This window comes from Herpailurus yagouaroundi, unplaced genomic scaffold (assembly GCF_014898765.1).
Source record: "Herpailurus yagouaroundi ecotype Mexico unplaced genomic scaffold, PumYag 164, whole genome shotgun sequence".
In the NCBI taxonomy this organism is placed as follows: Eukaryota; Metazoa; Chordata; class Mammalia; order Carnivora; family Felidae; genus Herpailurus; species Herpailurus yagouaroundi.
Genome location: NW_024412405.1, coordinates 621,108 through 640,828, shown reverse-complemented (window position 1 = coordinate 640,828; position 19,721 = coordinate 621,108). Strand labels below are relative to the sequence as shown.

Below are 19,721 nucleotides of genomic sequence, written 5' to 3'. Positions count from 1 at the left end.
CTTAACAGCGAGCACCCCTCCCTGGGGAATCCTGTTGCCAGTAAGCCTCGCCTCACCACGTGACACCCCCAGTATTCGCTTCTGCACACCTGCTCCCTAAATTGGGCCGAATGAATGTGGAAGTTCCTTTTAGTACCTGTGACCTGCTAGTAAACTCTCAGGATTAAAGTTGTCTCCTTATGTCTGTGAGTGTGAGGAAGACAGGATGAGTCTAGATACTGACACCGCTGTGGAAGAATGAACTCTGCACAGGCTCTGTCCGAGACCTGTCCTGAGGCTGCGTGCTCCCCGTGAGAGCCTCCAGGGGGTCAGCCCGAGGGTGACCCAGTGTGCACCATGATGCATCATCTCAGGGCACCTCACATCCAAATCTACCTGTGCCTGTGGCCATACAGGGTGTGCAGGTGCACCTTGGTCCTGAGTGTGACCACACCAGCCTTACCTGTTGCAAATGTACTTCCTAGTCTTGAGTGTGACAGTCTTACTTGTTGCAGGTGTACCTCCTAATCCTGAGTGTGACCACCCTCAGTCTTTTACTGGCCCCAGTTCTGTGGAAAGCCGCAATCACAAGGTGCGTGCCTCGGCCAGAGAGACGGTCAAGTCTTTGAGGCACCAAGAGGGTACACAGCTTCAGGAGCTGACCCCCGTGTGAAACCGGACACTTGGGACACGTCCAGGACCGCACGTCCCCGTGAGCCCCTTGCCTCGGGGACAGAGCGCTCCATTGGAGGGGGCTTCCTGTCTGCCCAGTGTGACAACTATTACTGCTATGGTTTCGAGACTTCCAGACTAATTTGTTACATTCAGTTGATCATGCACAGTATATAATACACGCTGCACCTTACGGATCACCGTGACTCTTCTGCCTGGATGTGCCTTTTTTCCTGAAGTTAATGTTAACTTTCTATTGTCAATTCATCAGTTCATGATTTTTTGGTAAAAAAAAAATCAGAAGGGTTTTTATTTATTTAGCTTTTGTGTCATAATCTGTTGGTCATTATTCATGATTAAACATTTCTGTGATGTGCAATTTTAATTCTAGCAGTGAGTTTGGAAAGTAAGTTTAATCCTTACTGCCTGTGTTTTCTAAAATGACAAATACCTTCTAAATGTCTATTTGTTTTTATTACAATAATTTTAAATAAAACACTCATGTCATTTTTTAAATTAGGTATATCATTCTTTTAAAATAATTGTTTTGAAAAAAACATTTGTTTTGAATCACAAGAATATGCATGCTTTAATAAAGATTATTTATGATCAGAGTAATTAATTGAAATTTATTGGAATTTTTTTAGATTTCTGTGTTAGATTAATCTTTGCCAATTCTTAAAAATTTGGATGATTTGTATTTTGCCACATTATTCTCTAAGAGACCAAATTAATACAGTGCTATTTGCAAAACCTAAGTTGTACCTTTGAATTTTAAAGTGTATTTGGTGATTGTATGCCCCGTTTCAGCAAACCCATGGCTGAAGACCTGATTCTTACAGATCTCCCTGAGGGGAGCTCAGAGTGGAGTGTTCCTAGAACTGTTGGCTTTAAGAGCCTCACAATTCGACCAAAACCCTTGGAGTACAGGGACAGACCCCTTAGGTACAATTCTGTGTCACAGGTACAATTATGGAGTGCGGTGACATAAATTCAAACACTTGAAGGTGAAGTGAAGTTTATCTAGTCGGAAGTGAGTCAGTGGAGAAATGATGTAAACATCTGCCTTGAAAACAGCATTGGTTTTATTTATTTCTGTGTTGTAGTAGGTGAGTGCCACTCCCTCCGGACCACTGGTGTGGACACGGCACAGCAGGCTCATCTGACGGTTTGTGAGGCTTTATCTCACCTGTCCGCGTGCCTCTGGCCCAGCAATCTGGAATCCACCAAGGGCCGGTCTCTGGGGTGCGTTTTATTCCATTTGATATCTCCAGCACCCAAGAGCAGAGCCAGGAGCTCACCACATCTTGTTGACAGTTTGGCCCCAGAACATGGCATGTGGCGCTAATGTCACAGCATGAGAATGGCTCATAAAGATGCCAACAGGACATGCCTCCTGAAGACCTCTGCCTGCAGGACACTCTCCTTGGAGGGTCCCAGAGCCCCTCCCTCCCCCCACCGGATTGGGTCCCATGCTCACTCTCCCTTCCTCATCCGGACTTGCAGGGCACAGAGCTGTTGGTCTTCACACGCACCCCTTGGCCTTCACACACACCCCTGCAGACCGCCTGTGTGCGTGGGCGTGGCTAGAAAGTGTGGGGCAAGTCCTGCCGTAGAGCTCTGTAGAGCCACAAAGAACGAAAGCCACCAGCTGAAAGCAAGTGCCTCATTGGGTCCCCTGCATGCTCACCTGGGTGGTCAGCGGGCACACCCTGAGCTGTAGCCCGACACTGCTGACCCCCTGTGTTCCAACCTGCTGGCACCCGGAGGCCTTCCTCCCCGTGGGCCTGAGCGCCGCCCCCTAAACCTCCGTGACAGGGCGAGGTAGACCCCTCCCTCGGTCCGCAGGGCCCAGAGCCCCACACGAAGAATTCCTCTCAGCCTGAAGGAACCCACGGGATGGCGTGCAGCACCGGCACCGGCACCGTGTCCCCTCGCGGAGGAAGGTGAAGACAGCGCACCTCTCCTGGGAGGTCAGTGGGGAGAGGAGCTTGCATTGATTTGCTCACACGACAGACACAGGTGAGCCTTCGTGAAGCACGGCCCACGCACATGGCAGGCAGGGAGGTCGCAGGTGGAGGCAGAGCCTGGCCCGTGCAGGAGACACGCCAAGGAATGGCCAACGACACCCAGGAAGCGGGCAGGTCGGAGCGCCTGGGGGAGGCGCGAGGGCGCGGGGCTAGCAGGTGCTCAGTGGACAGAGGTCAGCGTGCGGGGCGCCTCCCCCACAGGCCCTGGCCACAGGCCCTGGACGTGGTGCAGCAGAGTGCCCCTGGCGTCGCCCTCGGAGCATGAATCTGTGGTTGGAGTGGCCGAGCGCCAGACCCCAGGCAGCGAGGCAGCGAGGCTTCGCGGCTTCACGTCCTGTGGGAGGGCACAGAGGCGACCGGCATCTGCTAAGGACACAATGTCTCCTGGGCCCCAAATGGTCCTGATGTGCCGGAGCCGAGGATGGGGAAGGTGAGGCAGGCTCCGGAGCAGCTGCAGGGCACGTATGGCAGCGCTGGTGCCGGGAACCCGCGGGGCACAGGCACGGTAGAGCTGTGGCCTGGGGTGAGGCCAGGGCCCCCCATTGGGCATGTGCAGGTGGTGGTTCCTCCGGGAGACCGGCAGGGACAGGCATTCGAGGACACTCATGTGACGGTGAAGAAGGAGAGGCCAGGGCAAGCGGGCTCTGTGGGGTGGGCGACTGCTCTGGTGTCCGACTCTGGAGCTCTTGCTGGCTCCCCGGCACCCCTGGGGCATTGCTGCTGCCCGGCCTTGGCCTGAGGCCTGAATGTCGGGAGGCCCTTCCATTCCGCCCAGTCCAGATCCCGTACATCTGTCAGCCGAGACCCCAGAGCCCCGTGCTCCTCCTCTGTGATCGCAGCCCCGGCCCCGCCATACGTCCTCAGCCATCTGGGAAATTGCCAGCACCCCGCCCGCCCGGGGCCGCAGCTTCAGGACGCCTTGTGCAGCTGCACCTGCGCCAACACTTGGCTCCAAGACTGGCGGTGGAAAGTCCATGCCCCTGTGCTCGCAAGATGGATGGAGAAATCAGCTGGGCCCGTTTCCATCATCTCTTCCAGGAAGAGCGAGACCTGCCTTTCCCTGAGAGCAAGCAGGGCCTGGTGTCCTCACTGCTGTCCCACTGGTGTCCTTGCTGACGTCCCTCGCCTGGTGAGAGGAGCCCTTTGCTTTGCTGGGTTTAGGGATGGACGGTGCACATGAGGGATGTGCTGAAGGGTCGAGCGGCTGTCGGCCGATGGCAGGGCCCCGGCCCCACCACCCCAGGGGCTCATGAGGGCTCCAACTGAACCCTGACCCTGACCTTGCTGCCTGCAGAGCCTGCCCACACCTGCCTTTGCAGCATGAAGAATCAAGAAACACTGCATGTTGTTTAGGAATTTGGGGGAAACACGCCTGGGGAAGGCTGGTGGCAGGCCCTTCTAGAGGAACCAGCTTCACCCACATCCTCTGTGCTTGCAGTGAGGACACTTGCTGCCTTTACAACCTCCCGTTAGGGCCACTGGGCGGCTCAGGTCACAATCTCAAGGTTCATGGGCTCAAGTCCTGCCTTGGGCTCTGTGCTGACAGCACGGAGTTGGGATTCTCTCTCTTTACCTCTCTCTCAGCCCCTCCCCTGCTGGCTCGCTCTCGAAATACGAAAATAAACATTAAAAGTAATAAAAAATATATAAACCTCCTGTCAGAAGCTGTTCCTCACATTCAGGCCATGTCCGTGTCGTGTCTGCGTAGGCGTGGTCGCCACAGGAAACCATGCGGCTGCCGAGGCGCCCCTGCCTCCCGGGCCCTGCAGAGTTCACCACGTGCTCGCTTCCTTCCCTGAGGCGCGAATGCTCTCGCAGAATCGCTACTTGCTGTGGTCTTTTTCTCGACCATGATTCTGACTCATCCTGATGCGGAGTTTGATGCAGACATTCTCACTGCCCTGACTGTCCCTGCCTAGAAGACACTGCCAGTGTCACCTCCAGTTTCCCAACATTGTCCTGTGGAATAGTTTGGGAAACGCTTAGCCAGGGAGGAGGCAGGGGTTCCTCATGCAAGGTGTCAGGGATCCTTGACTTTGGCAAGCAGACACGGAATTGCAGCTGTGCGTGCAAGTGCGTGCCCAGGTGTGCGCCCAGGTGTGTGCATGCAGGTGTGTGCCCAGGTATGGGCTCAGGTGTGCATGCAGGTGCTTCTCAAGCAGCCATGTCAGTGTTTACCTGGAGGCGGTCAGTCTTCATGAGTCACCTCCTCCACAGGAAGCCCCCAAACCACAGAAGATTCTCTGACAGTTTATCTGAGATACTAGTTCCGAGGCAGGGGTAAAGTGGCCTAAGGAGCGACCTGAAAGCACGTGACCTCGGAAGGGGGTCCTTGAGCCAAATCTGCGGTATGTGTGGCTACAGTGCAAACCCGTCAAGACGTTACGCAGGGGCCTGTGTTGCCCAGTGGCTTCCGCAAGTTTAGGAGAACTGAGGACCGTGCAGCGTGGCCCTGTCCAGACCGAATCCAGACCCAGTCCAGATCGGTTGGGGATGGGGCCCAACGGCTAGTGTCTTGAACAAGCTGTCAGGTCATGTAGCAGCTGCTGCTGGTCCGGGAGCATGCGTGAGAGACAGCAGTCCAGCCCACGGTGCCCTCGCTGGGCCTTCGCTCACTGCACGTGTAACCCCAGATGGCGAAGATAGAAGTCTCTGAGCCAGGAACAGAGTTGGGAACAGCTATTGCTGCTGTACTGGGCTCCAAGGACCACTGGACAGCGTCTCCAAAAGAGACCTCTGGTGGAGAAGGCAGCCCCCCGGGCAGATTGCAGCCACGGGGGTGTGCACACCCAGCCAAGAAGGTGCTGTCGTGGGGCCTTTGGTTCCATTTTATACATGCGTGTCATGCGTGTGTTGGCCAGAGAGTTTGAAGCTACTGGTGTAAGGAAGAGGGTTCAGGAGGGCAGAAAGTGGGTGCTTCCTGGGGCAGGGGGTGGCCATGGGGCCCCGGGAGCAGCTGGGGGAGCTCAGGAGACCCTGGCTTCCAGCACCTTCTGCCCCGACTGGACACCAGGTGGTCACCATGGTGACTGTCCAGAGCAGAGAGGGAGGCTGGGTGCTTTTCAGGGAGTGCCCACATGTCCCATCTGGACTAGGGTGCCAGGGCGCAATCTGCACACTGGGGGAAACACCAGGTGCCAATGCGAAGCCATGGAGCTGGAGTCTGTTTTGAGTACCCAGGTTACTTCATGATTTATGAATAAAATAAAGTGAGATCTGGAGAAGTAACCCCAGAACTTAGCATCCTACACTGGGGAGGTGCGGTGGGCATGGGGAGAGAAGAGAGCGTTTACGAACAAAGGGCTGCCTTACTGGAAAATGAGAAGTGTTTGAAAGGGGGGCGGTCACTTCAAGCGATGCGCAGAGACCTGGCGTGCCCGTGGGAGTGACCCGTGGGAGGCGCTTCTACGGCCGTGCGCTGCTAGCCCAAACCCGCTTTCAGGGTGCCAGAGTTGCCTCAGCACGTCTCCCTCACATGGGGAGCTGGACAGTGTTTTGAGATGTGTTTCCTCACCTAGATTCCTTTCCTTCCCTCGAAATGGACTCCAGCGTCTCAGGATGGATCACAGTGGCCCGGAGGACAGAATCGGCCTGCGCGTCTTTCTGACGTTGTACAAAAGCCAGGGCCCTTATGAGAATTCTTTTTGCCAAGAAGGGAAATGGAAGGCAAATTTGCAAAATGAGGCAGAAGCGAGAGAGCAGGCGAGAAGGAGGCGGCTGGTGGGCCGGGGGACAGTGCGCGGGCTGGTGGATGGAAACGGCCTGAAGATAGGCCCGCTGCAGGCAATGGACGCCCGGTCTCAGCCCCCGGCCCGTGGGCCAGGGATCCTGCCATTCTCAGGGACGGCGGGGTGCTGCCTGGAGAGCAGGGCGGTGCGGGCACTCCCTTCCCGGGGCCAGGCTCGCCTCCGAGTTCTTTTGGTAATTGCAGTTTTCCCGCCAAACCTTTACCTGAAATGTGAAAACCAGACATGCGTCGTAGAGAAAGGAATACGCGACGTCAATGGACAAAGACGGACACAACCTGGTAGGATCGGAGTGGGGCGCAATCAGAAATGACAGTTGGGTGACAGTTGGCAAGATGTCGGGCCTCACTCATGGTTTGAGGTGGTGAAGCCTGAGCCGGCCAGCTCTTACGTTGCTCTAACGTTGCTGTGCCTTCAGCGAGGCCACGCGCCCTCCATCAGCGAAGCTGGGACCCTGTCAGCCTTGGCACCAGCACTGGGAGCCAGAGCGAGGCCGCGGGGGGAGCGGGCCGGGCACGCTCCGCTGGGGTCGTCACCTCCATCTGTGCCGCAGACTTAGTCCTGACCGCGCTCTGCATTGCCACCCGACCCCACAGACCTCCAGAAGTTTCCTGCTGCAGCACCACAAGAGCGAAATTTCATGGCTGCACGAAGGAGAGTGGACGACGCCCTTTTTCAGATTTCCAAGTCCACGCCTCTTCCACAGTCTTTTCCAGAATCTGAAGAAATGAGAGGGCCATCCGTGCGAGCTGACATTCTCCCTCCTCTCACAAAAGGAAAGCAGCAGGTGTGTGGAACATGAGTGTCTCTTCGGGTTTTGATCTCACACGCTCCCATGACGTTTTGTGGGACCACAAACAACTCCGTGGCACTGCCATGAGTCTTGAGTGGCAGGCACCGAAAACCCACAGCTCCACTTCTTCTCCCGGGTATCTTTGACCCACTTAGCAATTCCAAACTACCTGCATTTGCCATTTATGGCAGAGTCTAATTGCACATCGCTTAATGCTGGTGGTTTTTGATTGTCTTCTGTACATATTCTGGTCCGACCCCCACAGCTGGACCAAATCCCCAAGAATTGAAACCCCCAGAGGGGGAGACAAGGCTGAGGGTGCCGCTCTTTGCCAGGCCACTGAGGTGACCGAGTATGCCTGTCCCTGTCCTAGGTTGAGGAATGGCATGGCAACTTCATTAGGCCTGGACCCTCGCTTCTCCCATCTGGTCGGCTCCGGCCTCGGCGCACTGCCCGGTGAACCTGCTGGGCTCAGCCCACATCAGCTCGGCTCACGCCCAGAGGCTACGTGCTGTGTCCATTCCTGCCCCTGTCCTGCCACACCCTCCCATTGCAACAGGGGTTTTAAAAAATATAAGCCAGGGGCGCCTGGGTGGTTCAGTCGGTTGGGCGTCCGACTTCGGCTCAGGTCATGATCTCACGGTTTGTGAGTTCGAGCCCCACGTCAGGCTCTGTGCTGATAGCTCAGAGCCTGGAGCCTGTTTTGGATTCTGTCTCCCCCTCTCTGTGCCCCTCCCCTGCTCCTGCTGTGTCTCTGTCTCTCTCAAAAAATAAATAAACATTAAAAAAATTAAAAAAGTATATATATAAGCCATTTAACCTAAAGGCACTGCCAGTGGCCACAGAAGGGACCCTGGCAGCAGCCACAGGCGTGGTGACACAGGAGAGAACACTTGTGCCCACACTCGTGCCAAGGAATAAATACGTGAGCACCTCCTCTTCCAGGAGGACCTCCACCAGCAGGTAGTGGGGGCGGGAAAGAGAAAGCCGCCACTGTTGGACACTAAACCAGAGGGGATAGTGTGAGCATATGGCAGCATAGCCAACCCTGAGTCGTCTGGCCAGACAGACTCACATTTCTCCCGGGAGAAATGTTTTCACCTTGCTGAGGGAGCCCACGCAGCAAGTGTCCTGCGCGGTCTGGCACCAACCATACTCGGGAGGCTGGTGGGCATTCCAGCTCCTGGGTACCGGCTGGCTTGCAGCCCTAATGTCGCCTCCTCCGTGCTGCTCATCCACATCTTCCGATTTACTTAAAGTCAGCAAACTCTTTCTCTTGCATGGGACAGTCTGTGTGGACATGCAGACCAACCGCCAGGGCACAGCCTGAGAACGGCCCTCTGTAGAGAAGTGTGCACGCCAGAGAGCATTGGGCTGTTCCCAGAGACATGCAACAGAACCCGTGGAGGGAACAGAGGAGCAGAAGCAGCTGGCTGGAGACCCAGATAGTGCCCTGTGTGACGGGGAACCCAGAGGTGTCTGCGCTGGAACATCAGAGCGGAGGCTGCCTGCTGGAGGGCAGGATGATGCCCCAAAGGTTTTGTGGGAAGGACTGTGTCCCCAGCTGGTCTAATCCAGTGACTGGTGTCCTATAAGAAGAGGGACATTTGAACAGAGGCAGCGGGACCTACAAAGGGAAAAAGGCAAGTAGCAGAGAGGGGGTGATGGGACACCACGGCCCACCGTCAGCCCGGGGGAGGCTGGAAGAGGCAGGAAGAACTCTCCCCTAGAGCTTGCAGAGGGATAGCTGGCCAGGGACGCCTCCATCTGGCACCCTGGCTGGCCTCTAGCCCTGGGAGGAACTAGATTTCTGTTGTTCTACGCCGCCTGGTTTGTGGTGCCTTGCTTCCGTGGTCCGGGGACACTGACACAGGTTTCTTGTGCCGGCTCAGGAATGAGGACTCGCTCTGGTGTGGCTGCAGGGCTTCATGAGACACTGTGTAGCACGACCAGGGACAGCCCTTGGGCCGGTCACCTGCAGGCCCAGCTGGAGAAGCCCCGCCCACCCCATGTGGGTCTGAGACTGTGGGACCTGGCACCTGTGCTGCCCTGGGTGGGGCGGGGCTTCGGGCGGGGCGGGCCTTCCCGGAGAGGAAAGGGCCTCGGCCGGGGCGGGGCTTGGGAAGGGGGTGGGGCTTGGCCTGGAGTGGGCGGGGCTTCGCGGGGCGGAGCGAGGCCCCAGTAGGGGCCGGGCTTAGGGCTGAGCGGGACCTGGGATGGGGGAGGGACAGTGGCGGGGCCTCTAGAGGCGCGGGGCTTGGGACGGGGCTTCGGGTGAACGTGGCAGGGCTCGGATGGGGTCTGGGCCTCGAGCAGAGGCGGGGCCAGGGTGGGGTGGGGCGGGGCCGGATCCCGGCTGGGGGCGGGGCCGGGGTCAGGAGACCCGGGGACCCCAGGTCCCGGGGCCGGTGGGCCGGGCCTCCTTGGGGCCGCTCCGCGCGCCAGCCCCCCCAGACCAGAGCCCGCGGCAGCCGACCCGCAGGTGAGCGCAGGCAGGCGGACGGTGAGCGCGGTCGGCGCGCTGGTTGACCGGGTCCCCCCAGCTTGGCCAGGACGCCCCTATGCTTCTGCCGCCTTGCCCCCCCCCTACCACCCCAGGCAGGCGGTTTAGGAAAAGTTAGACCCAGTGACAGAGCCCAAAGTTGTGCGTTTCTGCGGGTCGAAGTGTGTGCGCGGGGAGGTAGGTACATGGGCGGTGGCGGACAAATGAGCAGGGAGACGATGAACGTGAGTAGAAGGTCAGAGGCGGACAGAGGACGGTGCGCGCCCGCGGATGGACAGGGATGGGTGACAGGTGGACGGCAGACGGCGGCCTGCGAGCACGCGGCCTGCGTACGTACGCCTAGCCGCTGACCTCTGGGCCCCTGCACACCACTCACCGCGCGCACAGCACGCTCGCGGCTGACCCGGGGCTGGCTTGGGCTGGGACAGCCAGCACTGTGCCCAGGAACTCGCATTAGAGATTCTCACGTTCCTCGTTTTAGAGTGGGCCGTGTTGCGGCTGGTGGTCAGCGTCAGAGCCGGGGTGGGGGTGGGGGGCGGGGAGGGCGGGGCGTCTGGGAGGCCGGGTCCTGGACTGTAGTGGGGTATAGCTGGGTCTCCGTCCATCCGCTCGGAGGCCTGAGGCCGCAGGGGTGGGGCGGGCAGGTGGGCGGGGCCGCAGGAGCAGGAGGCCGGCTTGCGCCTCCGGTGCAAAGTTGTGATTCCTGCTGTGTATAGACTGTCCCTTGCGGCGTGAATTAAACCTCTTGGAATTAAAAATGAAAATCATTAAACACTGGTTAGAAGCGAACGCGGCATGTGGCTTCACCAGAGTGGGTGTGGGAGGCAGGAAACAAGCCCAGCGTTCGCTCAGCGCAGGCGGAGACTCCCAGGGTTCTCTTCTAGTGAGAACACATGACTAATAGCATCTTACTTTATTATTGTATTTGTGGATTTAAAAAGGCACCTCTATTTCCCTCAATGGCTTAATGCTCAGAGCACTTTTGGAAATCCCTGGGAGTTCTCTAAATGAACTTCAGTGATCTCTGCTCTAGGCCCATGCCAGGCAAGGAATTTTCATTTTGTTCCACAAGGTTTGTGATAAAATGTGAGAGTTAAAAAGAAGAGGGAGGAGGAGCAAGGGGAGAGAGAAAAGCTATTACGAAATAGCAACACTCTGGGCCATCACGTTTCCACCTCAGCTTCAGTGATGTTGGACATTTGCTCCTCCTTTAGCCAATGTGCTAGTGTAGGCTGCTGTGCAGGGTTCAGATACCGGCTGCTCGAATTCTGGTCCCTGGTCAGGGTTCAGGTTGGTCTAGAATTGAGGTCAGGGCTCTCGGCCCTCTCCAACACATGTCACGATCTCTTACCTGCCACAGGAACAGCCACCATCAGTCACGTGTGGGAGGGTGGAAACACCAGTTGGGTCTGGGTCTGTAGCCAGGTCTGAAGGGACAGTTGCTGACGAGGGAGAGGGGCCTCCTGCTCACAGCCTGGGGCTCCAAGACCATTGTCAGCAGGCCTGGTTGGGGGGGGCATCCCCACTCACCAGCCCTGCTGGGTCCAGGGACTCTAGTGGCATAATCTACCAGATGCGATGTGGACAGAGTGACACAGGGCAGATGAGTTAGAGGTTCCCTGAGAAACCGTTTTGCATCCTTACTGTCCTGCTGGGGGTTAGGTGGGTTAGCATTCACGTTGTTGTTGCCACCTGGACCATTGCAAATCGGAGAAAGGGAGAGAACACTGGGCTCTGCTTGGTTATGGGAGGTACCACCCCTCCCCCCAGCCCCACCTGACCTTGACCTGGTGCCCCAGCTCCACTCCCCAGCACAGCATCTCTCAGCACCAGCAGGAGTGGCCCCCGAAACGGGTCTGCTCTCCACTGGTTTCCAGTTTGGCTCCATTGTGGCCTTCTTTTCCTGTGTCCCCAGCAGGACAGGTCTCAGCTCTTTGAGCCAACAGCCCCGGTGACACCCACACAGGCCCCCAGGTCCTGGGCTGCTCCACGGCACAGCCCGGGGCTGGCCTGCTGAGGGCATTTCCTTTCTCCACTGCAGATTCCTCATCAGCCAAAGGAGCTCGTTAGAGGGGACAGTTCGCCGCCGCTGTGGGGAGTCTTCTCTCCTGTAAGGACACCAAAGAGGAACGGAGCACACGCTGGAGGCAGGCAGTGTCAGCAGAGAGGAGTCTCACACCCACGCGGGGCAGCAGCGGCCGGGCAGCAGGTGGGCCTGGGGGCTGCTACCCCTCTGAGGCCAGAGCCTCGGGTTCCTGCAAGCAAGCTCTGGATGCAGGCCTGTGGGTTTTGAACGTTGGCAACGTTCTTTGCTTTTTGTTTTGTTTTTCCTTCTTAATCTTGGATAGGGCCAACCGTCAGTTTCCAGCCTTCATACTAGGAGACGTTTTCTGGATTTTTAAAACTAAGATTTTGTTTTATATGTTTATATGGAAATACAGAAAATACCAAAAAAGGGAGACAGTTATTAAGGGAGTCACTGCTTAATAAAACCATATAAAGTAAGAAGGGAAACAGTCCCAAGGTCTCCTTCGAGTCTCTGGTCTGACGGAAGGATGGGGACCGAGGGAGAGAGCAGGGCCAACTTAGGCTGAAATGGTCCCAGAGGCCAGAGCGTGCAGGGCCGAGTGGGCGGAGGTCGGGTTAAAGTAGCAGAGATCTCTTGGGCGTTGGCCCTCAGGTGAGAGCCCAGGTTAGTCACGACCTTTGTCTCTGCAGCAGCCGCGCTGAGCTCTGCTTGACTCGTTCCATTTGTCCACGGAACATAATTACTAGTATGACCTCACCCCGTCGAGGACAGACATCTCTCCAAGTAGCTGCTCCCCCATGGTTGGTGCTTACCGCCCTCTTTACCCTTTCCCTTTTGTTTCCTCCCATACATCCTATGTACACGTGTGCTTTTAGTCTTTTCTTGTTCTAAACTGCGTGAGCAGCATACGGTGTCATGTGTGTGCGTGAGGGACACTCGACTTCACTCATTTTCACAGGTGTTTCTTACTCTGTTGTGGGGTACGCCTCACTGTTTATTGGGACTCCTGACGCTGGACATTTGAACCGTGTTTGGCTGTCAGTGTAAACACTGGTGCTGAGCATGCCCCCCGGGACACATTGGGAAGTGGCATGGCTGGGCAGTAGCGTGTGGAGACGCTTCACCTAAGAAAATAATGCCAAATTATCCTCAAAAGTGATGGCATCAATTTTACACCCTACTTGCTGGTCCACAGACTTTCCAATACTTGCTCTCATCAGACTTCATAAGATTTGCACATCAAGTGAGAATACACTGATTTCTGTCTGTGGCTGGCCTTCATTGGCGTTTCCCTGACAGTTAACGAGACTGAGAATCAAATCCCATGTGCACGTACTGGCAAACCTATGATACTGTCTCTGCCAAACCGTGAGCAGAGCAGACCCTTCCCTTTACTTAATTCTTCTTTACTTTTTGTCGACTCGTGTGAAGAAGTCTTATGTATTTTTTTTGTTAGATTTATTCCTAGGTAGTTCACATTTTTTGATCTCTTGCTAAATGGCATTTTGAAAACCTTTTTATTGTAGTATCACATACGTACATAAAGGGTGAAAAGACCAGGAGTTCACAGCTTAATGAATTTTCACTGAACCTACACCCAGATCAGGAAGCACAACCTTATCAGCACCCAGAGCCCCCCTCCTGTCCCCCCACCCCCCGTGTCCTCTTGCCCACAAGTAACCACAGGCGACCTGGGTTCAGTTGCTCGCTTGGTACTTTATAATAATGGACTCATACAAGATGCAGTCATTTGTGTCAGCTGACTTTTGATCAAAGCAGCGTGAAGGATTGGACCCAACTCTCGCCCGTGGCCACAGACCTGCCTGCCAAGTGTGACTCCATCACAGCTTTCCTTTCCTTTCTACCGCAGGGGCACCCAGTAGGTGCCACCGGGGCCATCACCCACACTGCTCCTGTGAGCGTCGCATAAGATGCCTCCTGATGGACATGCACCCTCACCTTTCTCGGGTACATTCTGGGACTGCAGTTGCCGGATCACAGCACTTGTACGCTTGACTTCATTAGAAAATGCCGATCAGTTTTCCAAAGAGAGTTTAACATTTCCTGCAGCAGGTATGACAGTTCCAGCTGGACCACATTTTGGCCAACAGTTCTTATTATCAATCCCTTGGTTTTGGGTGTGAAATGGTACCCTACTGTGGTTTAATTTGCATTTTCCTCATTGCTAAAGAAGTTGTGAACATTTCACATGCTTCTTAGCCGTTTGGATTTCTTCTTTAACACAGTTAAACATAGTTCAAGTCTTTTGACAATTTTAACAGAGTTCTTTTTGTTTTACCTATTGATTTGGCATTGTTCTTTGTATATTCTGGATACGAGTTTTTTATTAGATCTACTGTTGGGGTGTCTGGGTGGCCTCAGTCGTTTAAGTGGCCAACTCTTAATTTCAGCTCAGGTCATGATCCCACGGTTCATGGTGTTGAGCCCTGTGTCGGGCTCTGCACTGGCAGCTGGCAGCGCAGAACCTGCTTAGGATTCTCTCTCTTTCTCTCTCTGCCCCTACCCCCGTCAGAATAAATAAATAAACTTAAAAAGAAAGATATATCTACTGTGAATATTTTCCCTAGTCTATAGATGTCTTTTAAACTTGCTTTTAATGAGTGAGAGTTTTAAATTTTGATAAAGAGAGAAAGAAAACAAAACAAGAAAGAAAGAAAGAAAGAAAGAAAGAAAGAAAGAAAGAAAGAAAGAAAGAAACGAAGGAAGGAAGGTATAAAGATTGGTAAGAAAGAAATGAAGCTTTCTTTGTTTGCAGATTACATGATTGCCTATGTAGCAAATCTGAAATAGTTGCCAAAAAATTCTGGATTTAATAAGCAATTATAACAAGATTACAGGATACAAGGTCAGTATACAAAAGTCAATCACTTACCTCTATACCAGCAATGAACAAATGGAGTTTGAAATAAAAAAACATAATATCAGTTACATTAGAACCCCAAAATGAAATACTTAGGTATACACTGAACAAAGTTCATGTGTAAGATCTGCATGAGAAAAACTATAAAACTCTGATGAAAGGTAATCAAAGAACTAAATAAATGGGGAGATAGTCCATGTTGATGAAACGGAATTCACAACGTCAGCATGTCGGTTTTCCCCAGCTGTCTCTATAGATTGAATGCAATCCCGATCAAAGTTCCAGCAAGTTTTTGTGCAGATATTGGCAAGCTGATTCTAACATTTATATGTACAGGCAAAAGGCCCCATAGCCAATACACTATTAAGGGAGAAGAACAAAGTTTGAGGACTGGCAGTGTCCAACGTCAAGACCTACTGTAAAGCTACAGTAATCAAGACTGTGTGGTATTAGCAGAAGAATGGACAAATAGATCAATGGGACAGAATACAGAGCCCAGAAATAGACCCCATAAATAAGTGCAGCAGATTAGCATAATGAAAAGATGCTCCACATCACGTCATTAGGGAATTATAAATTAAAACAAAGAAAAACAACAGTGAGATTCCAGGGCACACCTGTTAGAACAGCCAGAGCCTGATGCTGACAACGGCCGTGCTGATGAGGACACAGGACTGTCATTCACTGCTGGCGGGAAAGGTGCAGCCGCTTTGGAGGACGGTTTGGCAGTCACAACACTAAACATACTCTCACCATACGCCCCAGCAACCATGCTCCTTGATATCGACCCAAATGGGCTGAAAACATGTCCACACAATAATCTGCATGCGCATGTTTATAGCAGCTTTATTCATAATTGCAAAACCCTGGAAACAACTAAGACATCCTTCAGTAGATGAATGGATAAACAGATTGTGGTACACTGGAGGAAACTTACTTATTGCTAAGTGAAAGAAACCAGTCTGAAAGGCTACGTAGTATATAATTTCAAGTATGTGACATTCTAGAAAAGGCAAAACTGTAGACAATAAAAAGGCCGATGGTTGCTGAGAGTTAGTGGGCAGGAAAGACAGAAGCTGTTTAGGGCAGTATCAGTATGATTCTATAATGGTGGACACATGCCATACATTTGCCAAAACCATAGAATGTCCAACACCAAGAGTGAACCCCAACATAAACCATGGACGTTGGGCGATCATGCTGTCAATGTAGGTTCACTCACTGATTATAGCAAAGGTACCACTCTGGTGCAGAATTTGGATAGTGGGAGGCTGCGTGCAGGTGCAGGGCAGAGGGTATCTGAGAACTTTCTGTACTTTGTGCTCAGTTTTGCTATGAACCTAAAACTGCTCTGAAAGTGAAATCTCCCCCCATCAAGTTTTTAATTTCTTCCAAAATAATGCTGAAATTTTGACTGAGATGACATTGAATCCATAGATTAGTTTGGAGAACACGGACAGCTTAACAATATTGAGTCGCCCAATCCCAGAATATAATGTATACCCAAAGTGTTGGGTCTACTTTATTTATTTTGTAATTTTTTTAATGTTTACTTATTTTTGACAGAGCATGCCTGTGGGGGGAGGGGCAGAGAGAGAGGGAGACACAGGATCAGAAGCAGGCTCCAGGCTCTGAGTGGTCAGCACAGAGCCCAATGCGGGGCTCAAACTCACAGACTGTGAGATCATGACCTGAGCTGAAGTCAGTCACTCAACCGACTGAGCCACCCAGGCGCCCCCTGTTGGGTCTACTTTAGATTTTTTAAAGCAGTGTTTAATATATTTTTTTCCTATAGGACTTTGCACATCTAAATTAACTCCCAATAAATTGATATTTTTCATGCTATTTTAAACAGTATTAAAAAATTTTTTCCAATAGTTTGTTATATAGAAACATTGATTTTATTGCATAGAGAGAATTGATTTTATTGCATATAGAGAGAATCTGCCACACTTACTAGTTAGTTCTAGTAGATTCCTGTGATGTTCCACATATGCAATCACATCTAAGAATAAAGACAGCTTAAGTTCTTCCTATTCAATATTTATGCCTCGTAATTTCTTTTTCTTGCCTTATTGCATTGGTTAGAACCTTCTGATTAATGTTGACTAGAATGGGATTTTCTCCCAACTATTTTGAAAGTTTCAAAATACAGTGAGGCTGTAAAATATACACCCATATCTAAACAGTGTTTACCATTTTGCCATATTTATCCCCCCTCCTTTATCTCTCTCCTGCTCCTGCCCCTCCTCTGCCATCTGAAAGACACACGCACATTTTTTTCCTGAACCATTCAAAAGGAAAGTACTGGCATGATCATGCTTAGTAACTCAGTTTACCACCATGCCTCTCCTAAGAAAAAAGATAATCCCCTCCACTATCACAATACCATTGTCACACCTAGCAAAATAACAATGTCTTCTCTAATCTAATATTTGGAACATATATAATCTTCCCCAATTGTGCCCCAAATTGTCTTCATAGCTTTTTCAAAGAAAATAGTTTTATTGAGATTATAATTCATGTGCCATCAATTCATCCATTGAAAATGTACAAGTCAATGGCTTTTGGTATATTATTAATTTCTAAAGTTGTGGTAAAATATACATCATAAAATTTGCCATTTTACCTTTTTTAAGTGTACAATTCAATGGTGTTAATTAAACTCATATGTTGTACATCAATCACCACTACCTATTTCTAAACTTTTGCATCACCTAAAACAGAAACTCTGTAACTATTAAACAGTTAACTCCCCATTCTCTCCTACCTTCAGACACTGGTAATCACTAATCTACCTTATGTCTTTATTAGTTTGCCCATTCTACACGTTTCATGTAAGGAGAATCATACACTATTTGTCCTGTTGTGTCTTATTTCATTTACCATAATATTTTCAAGGTTCATCGGTATAGTAGCATGTGTCAGAATTTAATTCCTTTATATGGCTGAATAATATTCCATTTTGTATATATATACACCACATTTTATTTATGCATTCAGATGGACACCTAGGTTGTTTCCACCTTTTGACTATTGTGAATAATACTGCAATGAACACTGACATCTAACAGATATCCGTGTGTGTGTGTGTGTGTGTGTGTGTGTGTGTGTGTGTGTGTGTTGTTCTATTAATGTGATGTGTTACATTGATTCTCTTATGTTGAAAATTTTTTTGCATCCCTGGAATAAATCCCACTTGGTCATGGTGTATAATTTGATTAAAGATATGAGTATAAATCCAAGAAGCTTAATTAACTCAAAGCAGGATAAGCTCAAAGAGACCCACACTGAAACACATTACAATCAAATTCAAAGACAAAGACAGAGAATCTCAAAGCTATGAGATGTGACTCATCACTTACAAGGGATTCTTAGTGAAACTAAGAGCCAATTTGCCATCAGAAGTCATGGAGACCAGAAGGCAGTCGGGGACATACTTGAAGTGCTGAGAGAAACAACAACAACAAACAACCTGCCAATCAAGAATTCTGTATCCAGGGGCGCCTGGGTGGCTCAGTCGGTTGAGCGTCCGACTTCAGCTCAGGTCATGGTCTCGCAGTTCATGAGTTCAAGCCCTGCGTCAGGCTCTGTGCTAACAAACAGCTCAGAGCTTGGAGCTTGCTTCAGATCTCTCTCTCTCTCTCTCTCTCTCTCTCTCTCCCCCTCTCTCCCCCTCCCCTGCTCATGCTCTGCCTCTCTCTGTCTCTCAAAAATAAATAAAATGTTAAAAACAATTAAAAAAAAAAAAGAATTCTGTATCCAGAAAAACTGTGCTTAAAATATAAGGGAGAGGGGCGCCTGGGTGGCGCAGTCGGTTAAGCGTCCGACTTCAGCCAGGTCACGATCTCGCGGTCTGTGAGTTCGAGCCCCGCGTCGGGCTCTGGGCTGATGGCTCAGAGCCTGGAGCCTGTTTCCGATTCTGTGTCTCCCTCTCTCTCTGCCCCTCGCCCGTTCATGCTCTGTCTCTCTCTGTCCCCAAAATAAATAAATGTTGAAAAATATAAGGGAGAAAGTGACATATTTCCAGAGAGACAAAGCAGAAAGTTTATTTGCACTAGAGCTGTCCTCCAAGAGATGCTTTAGAGAGCCCCTGAGGTGGGATAGAAAGAGCCTAGACACAGCCGGAGGCCCCAAAGACCCAGGGTGAGGGGGAACACACGGGCGAATTGTTGTGTTTCTTGGTTTGTAACTTCACCTGTTATTTCCTACCTGATTTAAAAGACAAATGCACAAAAATAATTATAAACCTACCTATTGAGCAAATCATGTATTCTTATATAATGGATTAAACTCGCCCATCAAAAGACACAGATTGGCAGAGTGGACCACAAGCAGGGTCCAACTACATACCGTCTCAATCTCAGGACACACACATGTTGGAAGTGAAAGAATACAAAAGGGTCTTACTTGTAATTAGTAACCAAAAGAGAATGGGGTCACTACACTAATTTCAGACAAGACAGATTTTAAGTAAAAGTTGTTACAAGAGACAAAGCACATTATATAATGATGATAGTAATAATATGCTGCCCTTGTCTCCTGTAACAGTGATAAAAGGGTGAGTTCACAAGAGGACATAACAATTATAAGCACATAGATATACACACTAGGGGACCTGGCTCAGTCAGAAGAGCGTTCAACTCTGGATCTTGGGGTCTGTAGTTGGAGCCCCACGTGGGTATAGAGATTCCTTAAATAAATAAAACTTTAAAAATACATATACTGTATATGCACACTAAACATTTGTGCTTCTAAATAAACAAAGCAAGCATTGACAGACTTGAAGGGAGAGATAGGCAGTTCTACAATAACATAGGGGCATCCATACCCTGCCTCCAAAAATGGGCAGAACCAACAAGAACACAGAGGTCCTGCGCCAGCCTATAGACCAACTGGACCTAGCTGACATGCAGAAAACTCAACCCCAAAACAGCAGAGCACACATTGGTCTCAGGTGCATCTGGATCCCTCTCTGGGGTGAGTTCTCTGTAGACTGTCTACACCACGGGGGACAGCAGTGCCCGGAGAGTGTCAGGTGAGCCTGGGTCCCTCTTCAGGGTGAGGTCCCCGCAGACTGTCTACACC

At 51.3% G+C, this 19,721-nt stretch overlaps 1 protein-coding gene and 1 long non-coding RNA gene across 8 annotated transcripts in view; both read left to right on the top strand.

Moving 5' to 3' along the window:
• The window catches only part of SLC9D1 (solute carrier family 9 member D1), a 57,912-nt gene extending 56,643 nt beyond the window's left edge, over positions 1-1,269 (top strand). For all 7 annotated transcript variants that reach the window (XM_040487003.1, XM_040487000.1, XM_040487002.1 and 4 more), the window contains one exon: positions 495-1,269. In XM_040487003.1, coding sequence (XP_040342937.1) covers positions 495-608 — 114 coding nt within the window. In that variant the 3' untranslated portion in view covers positions 609-1,269. The remainder of the gene's footprint in view (positions 1-494) is intronic.
• An 8,324-nt stretch (positions 1,270-9,593) lies between these two features.
• Positions 9,594-14,200, top strand: LOC121037675 (uncharacterized). The gene is made up of 3 exons (XR_005793906.1): positions 9,594-9,702; positions 11,765-11,932; positions 13,623-14,200. It is a non-coding gene; the product is annotated as an uncharacterized LOC121037675 (long non-coding RNA).
• Positions 14,201-19,721: the final 5,521 nt, after the last annotated feature.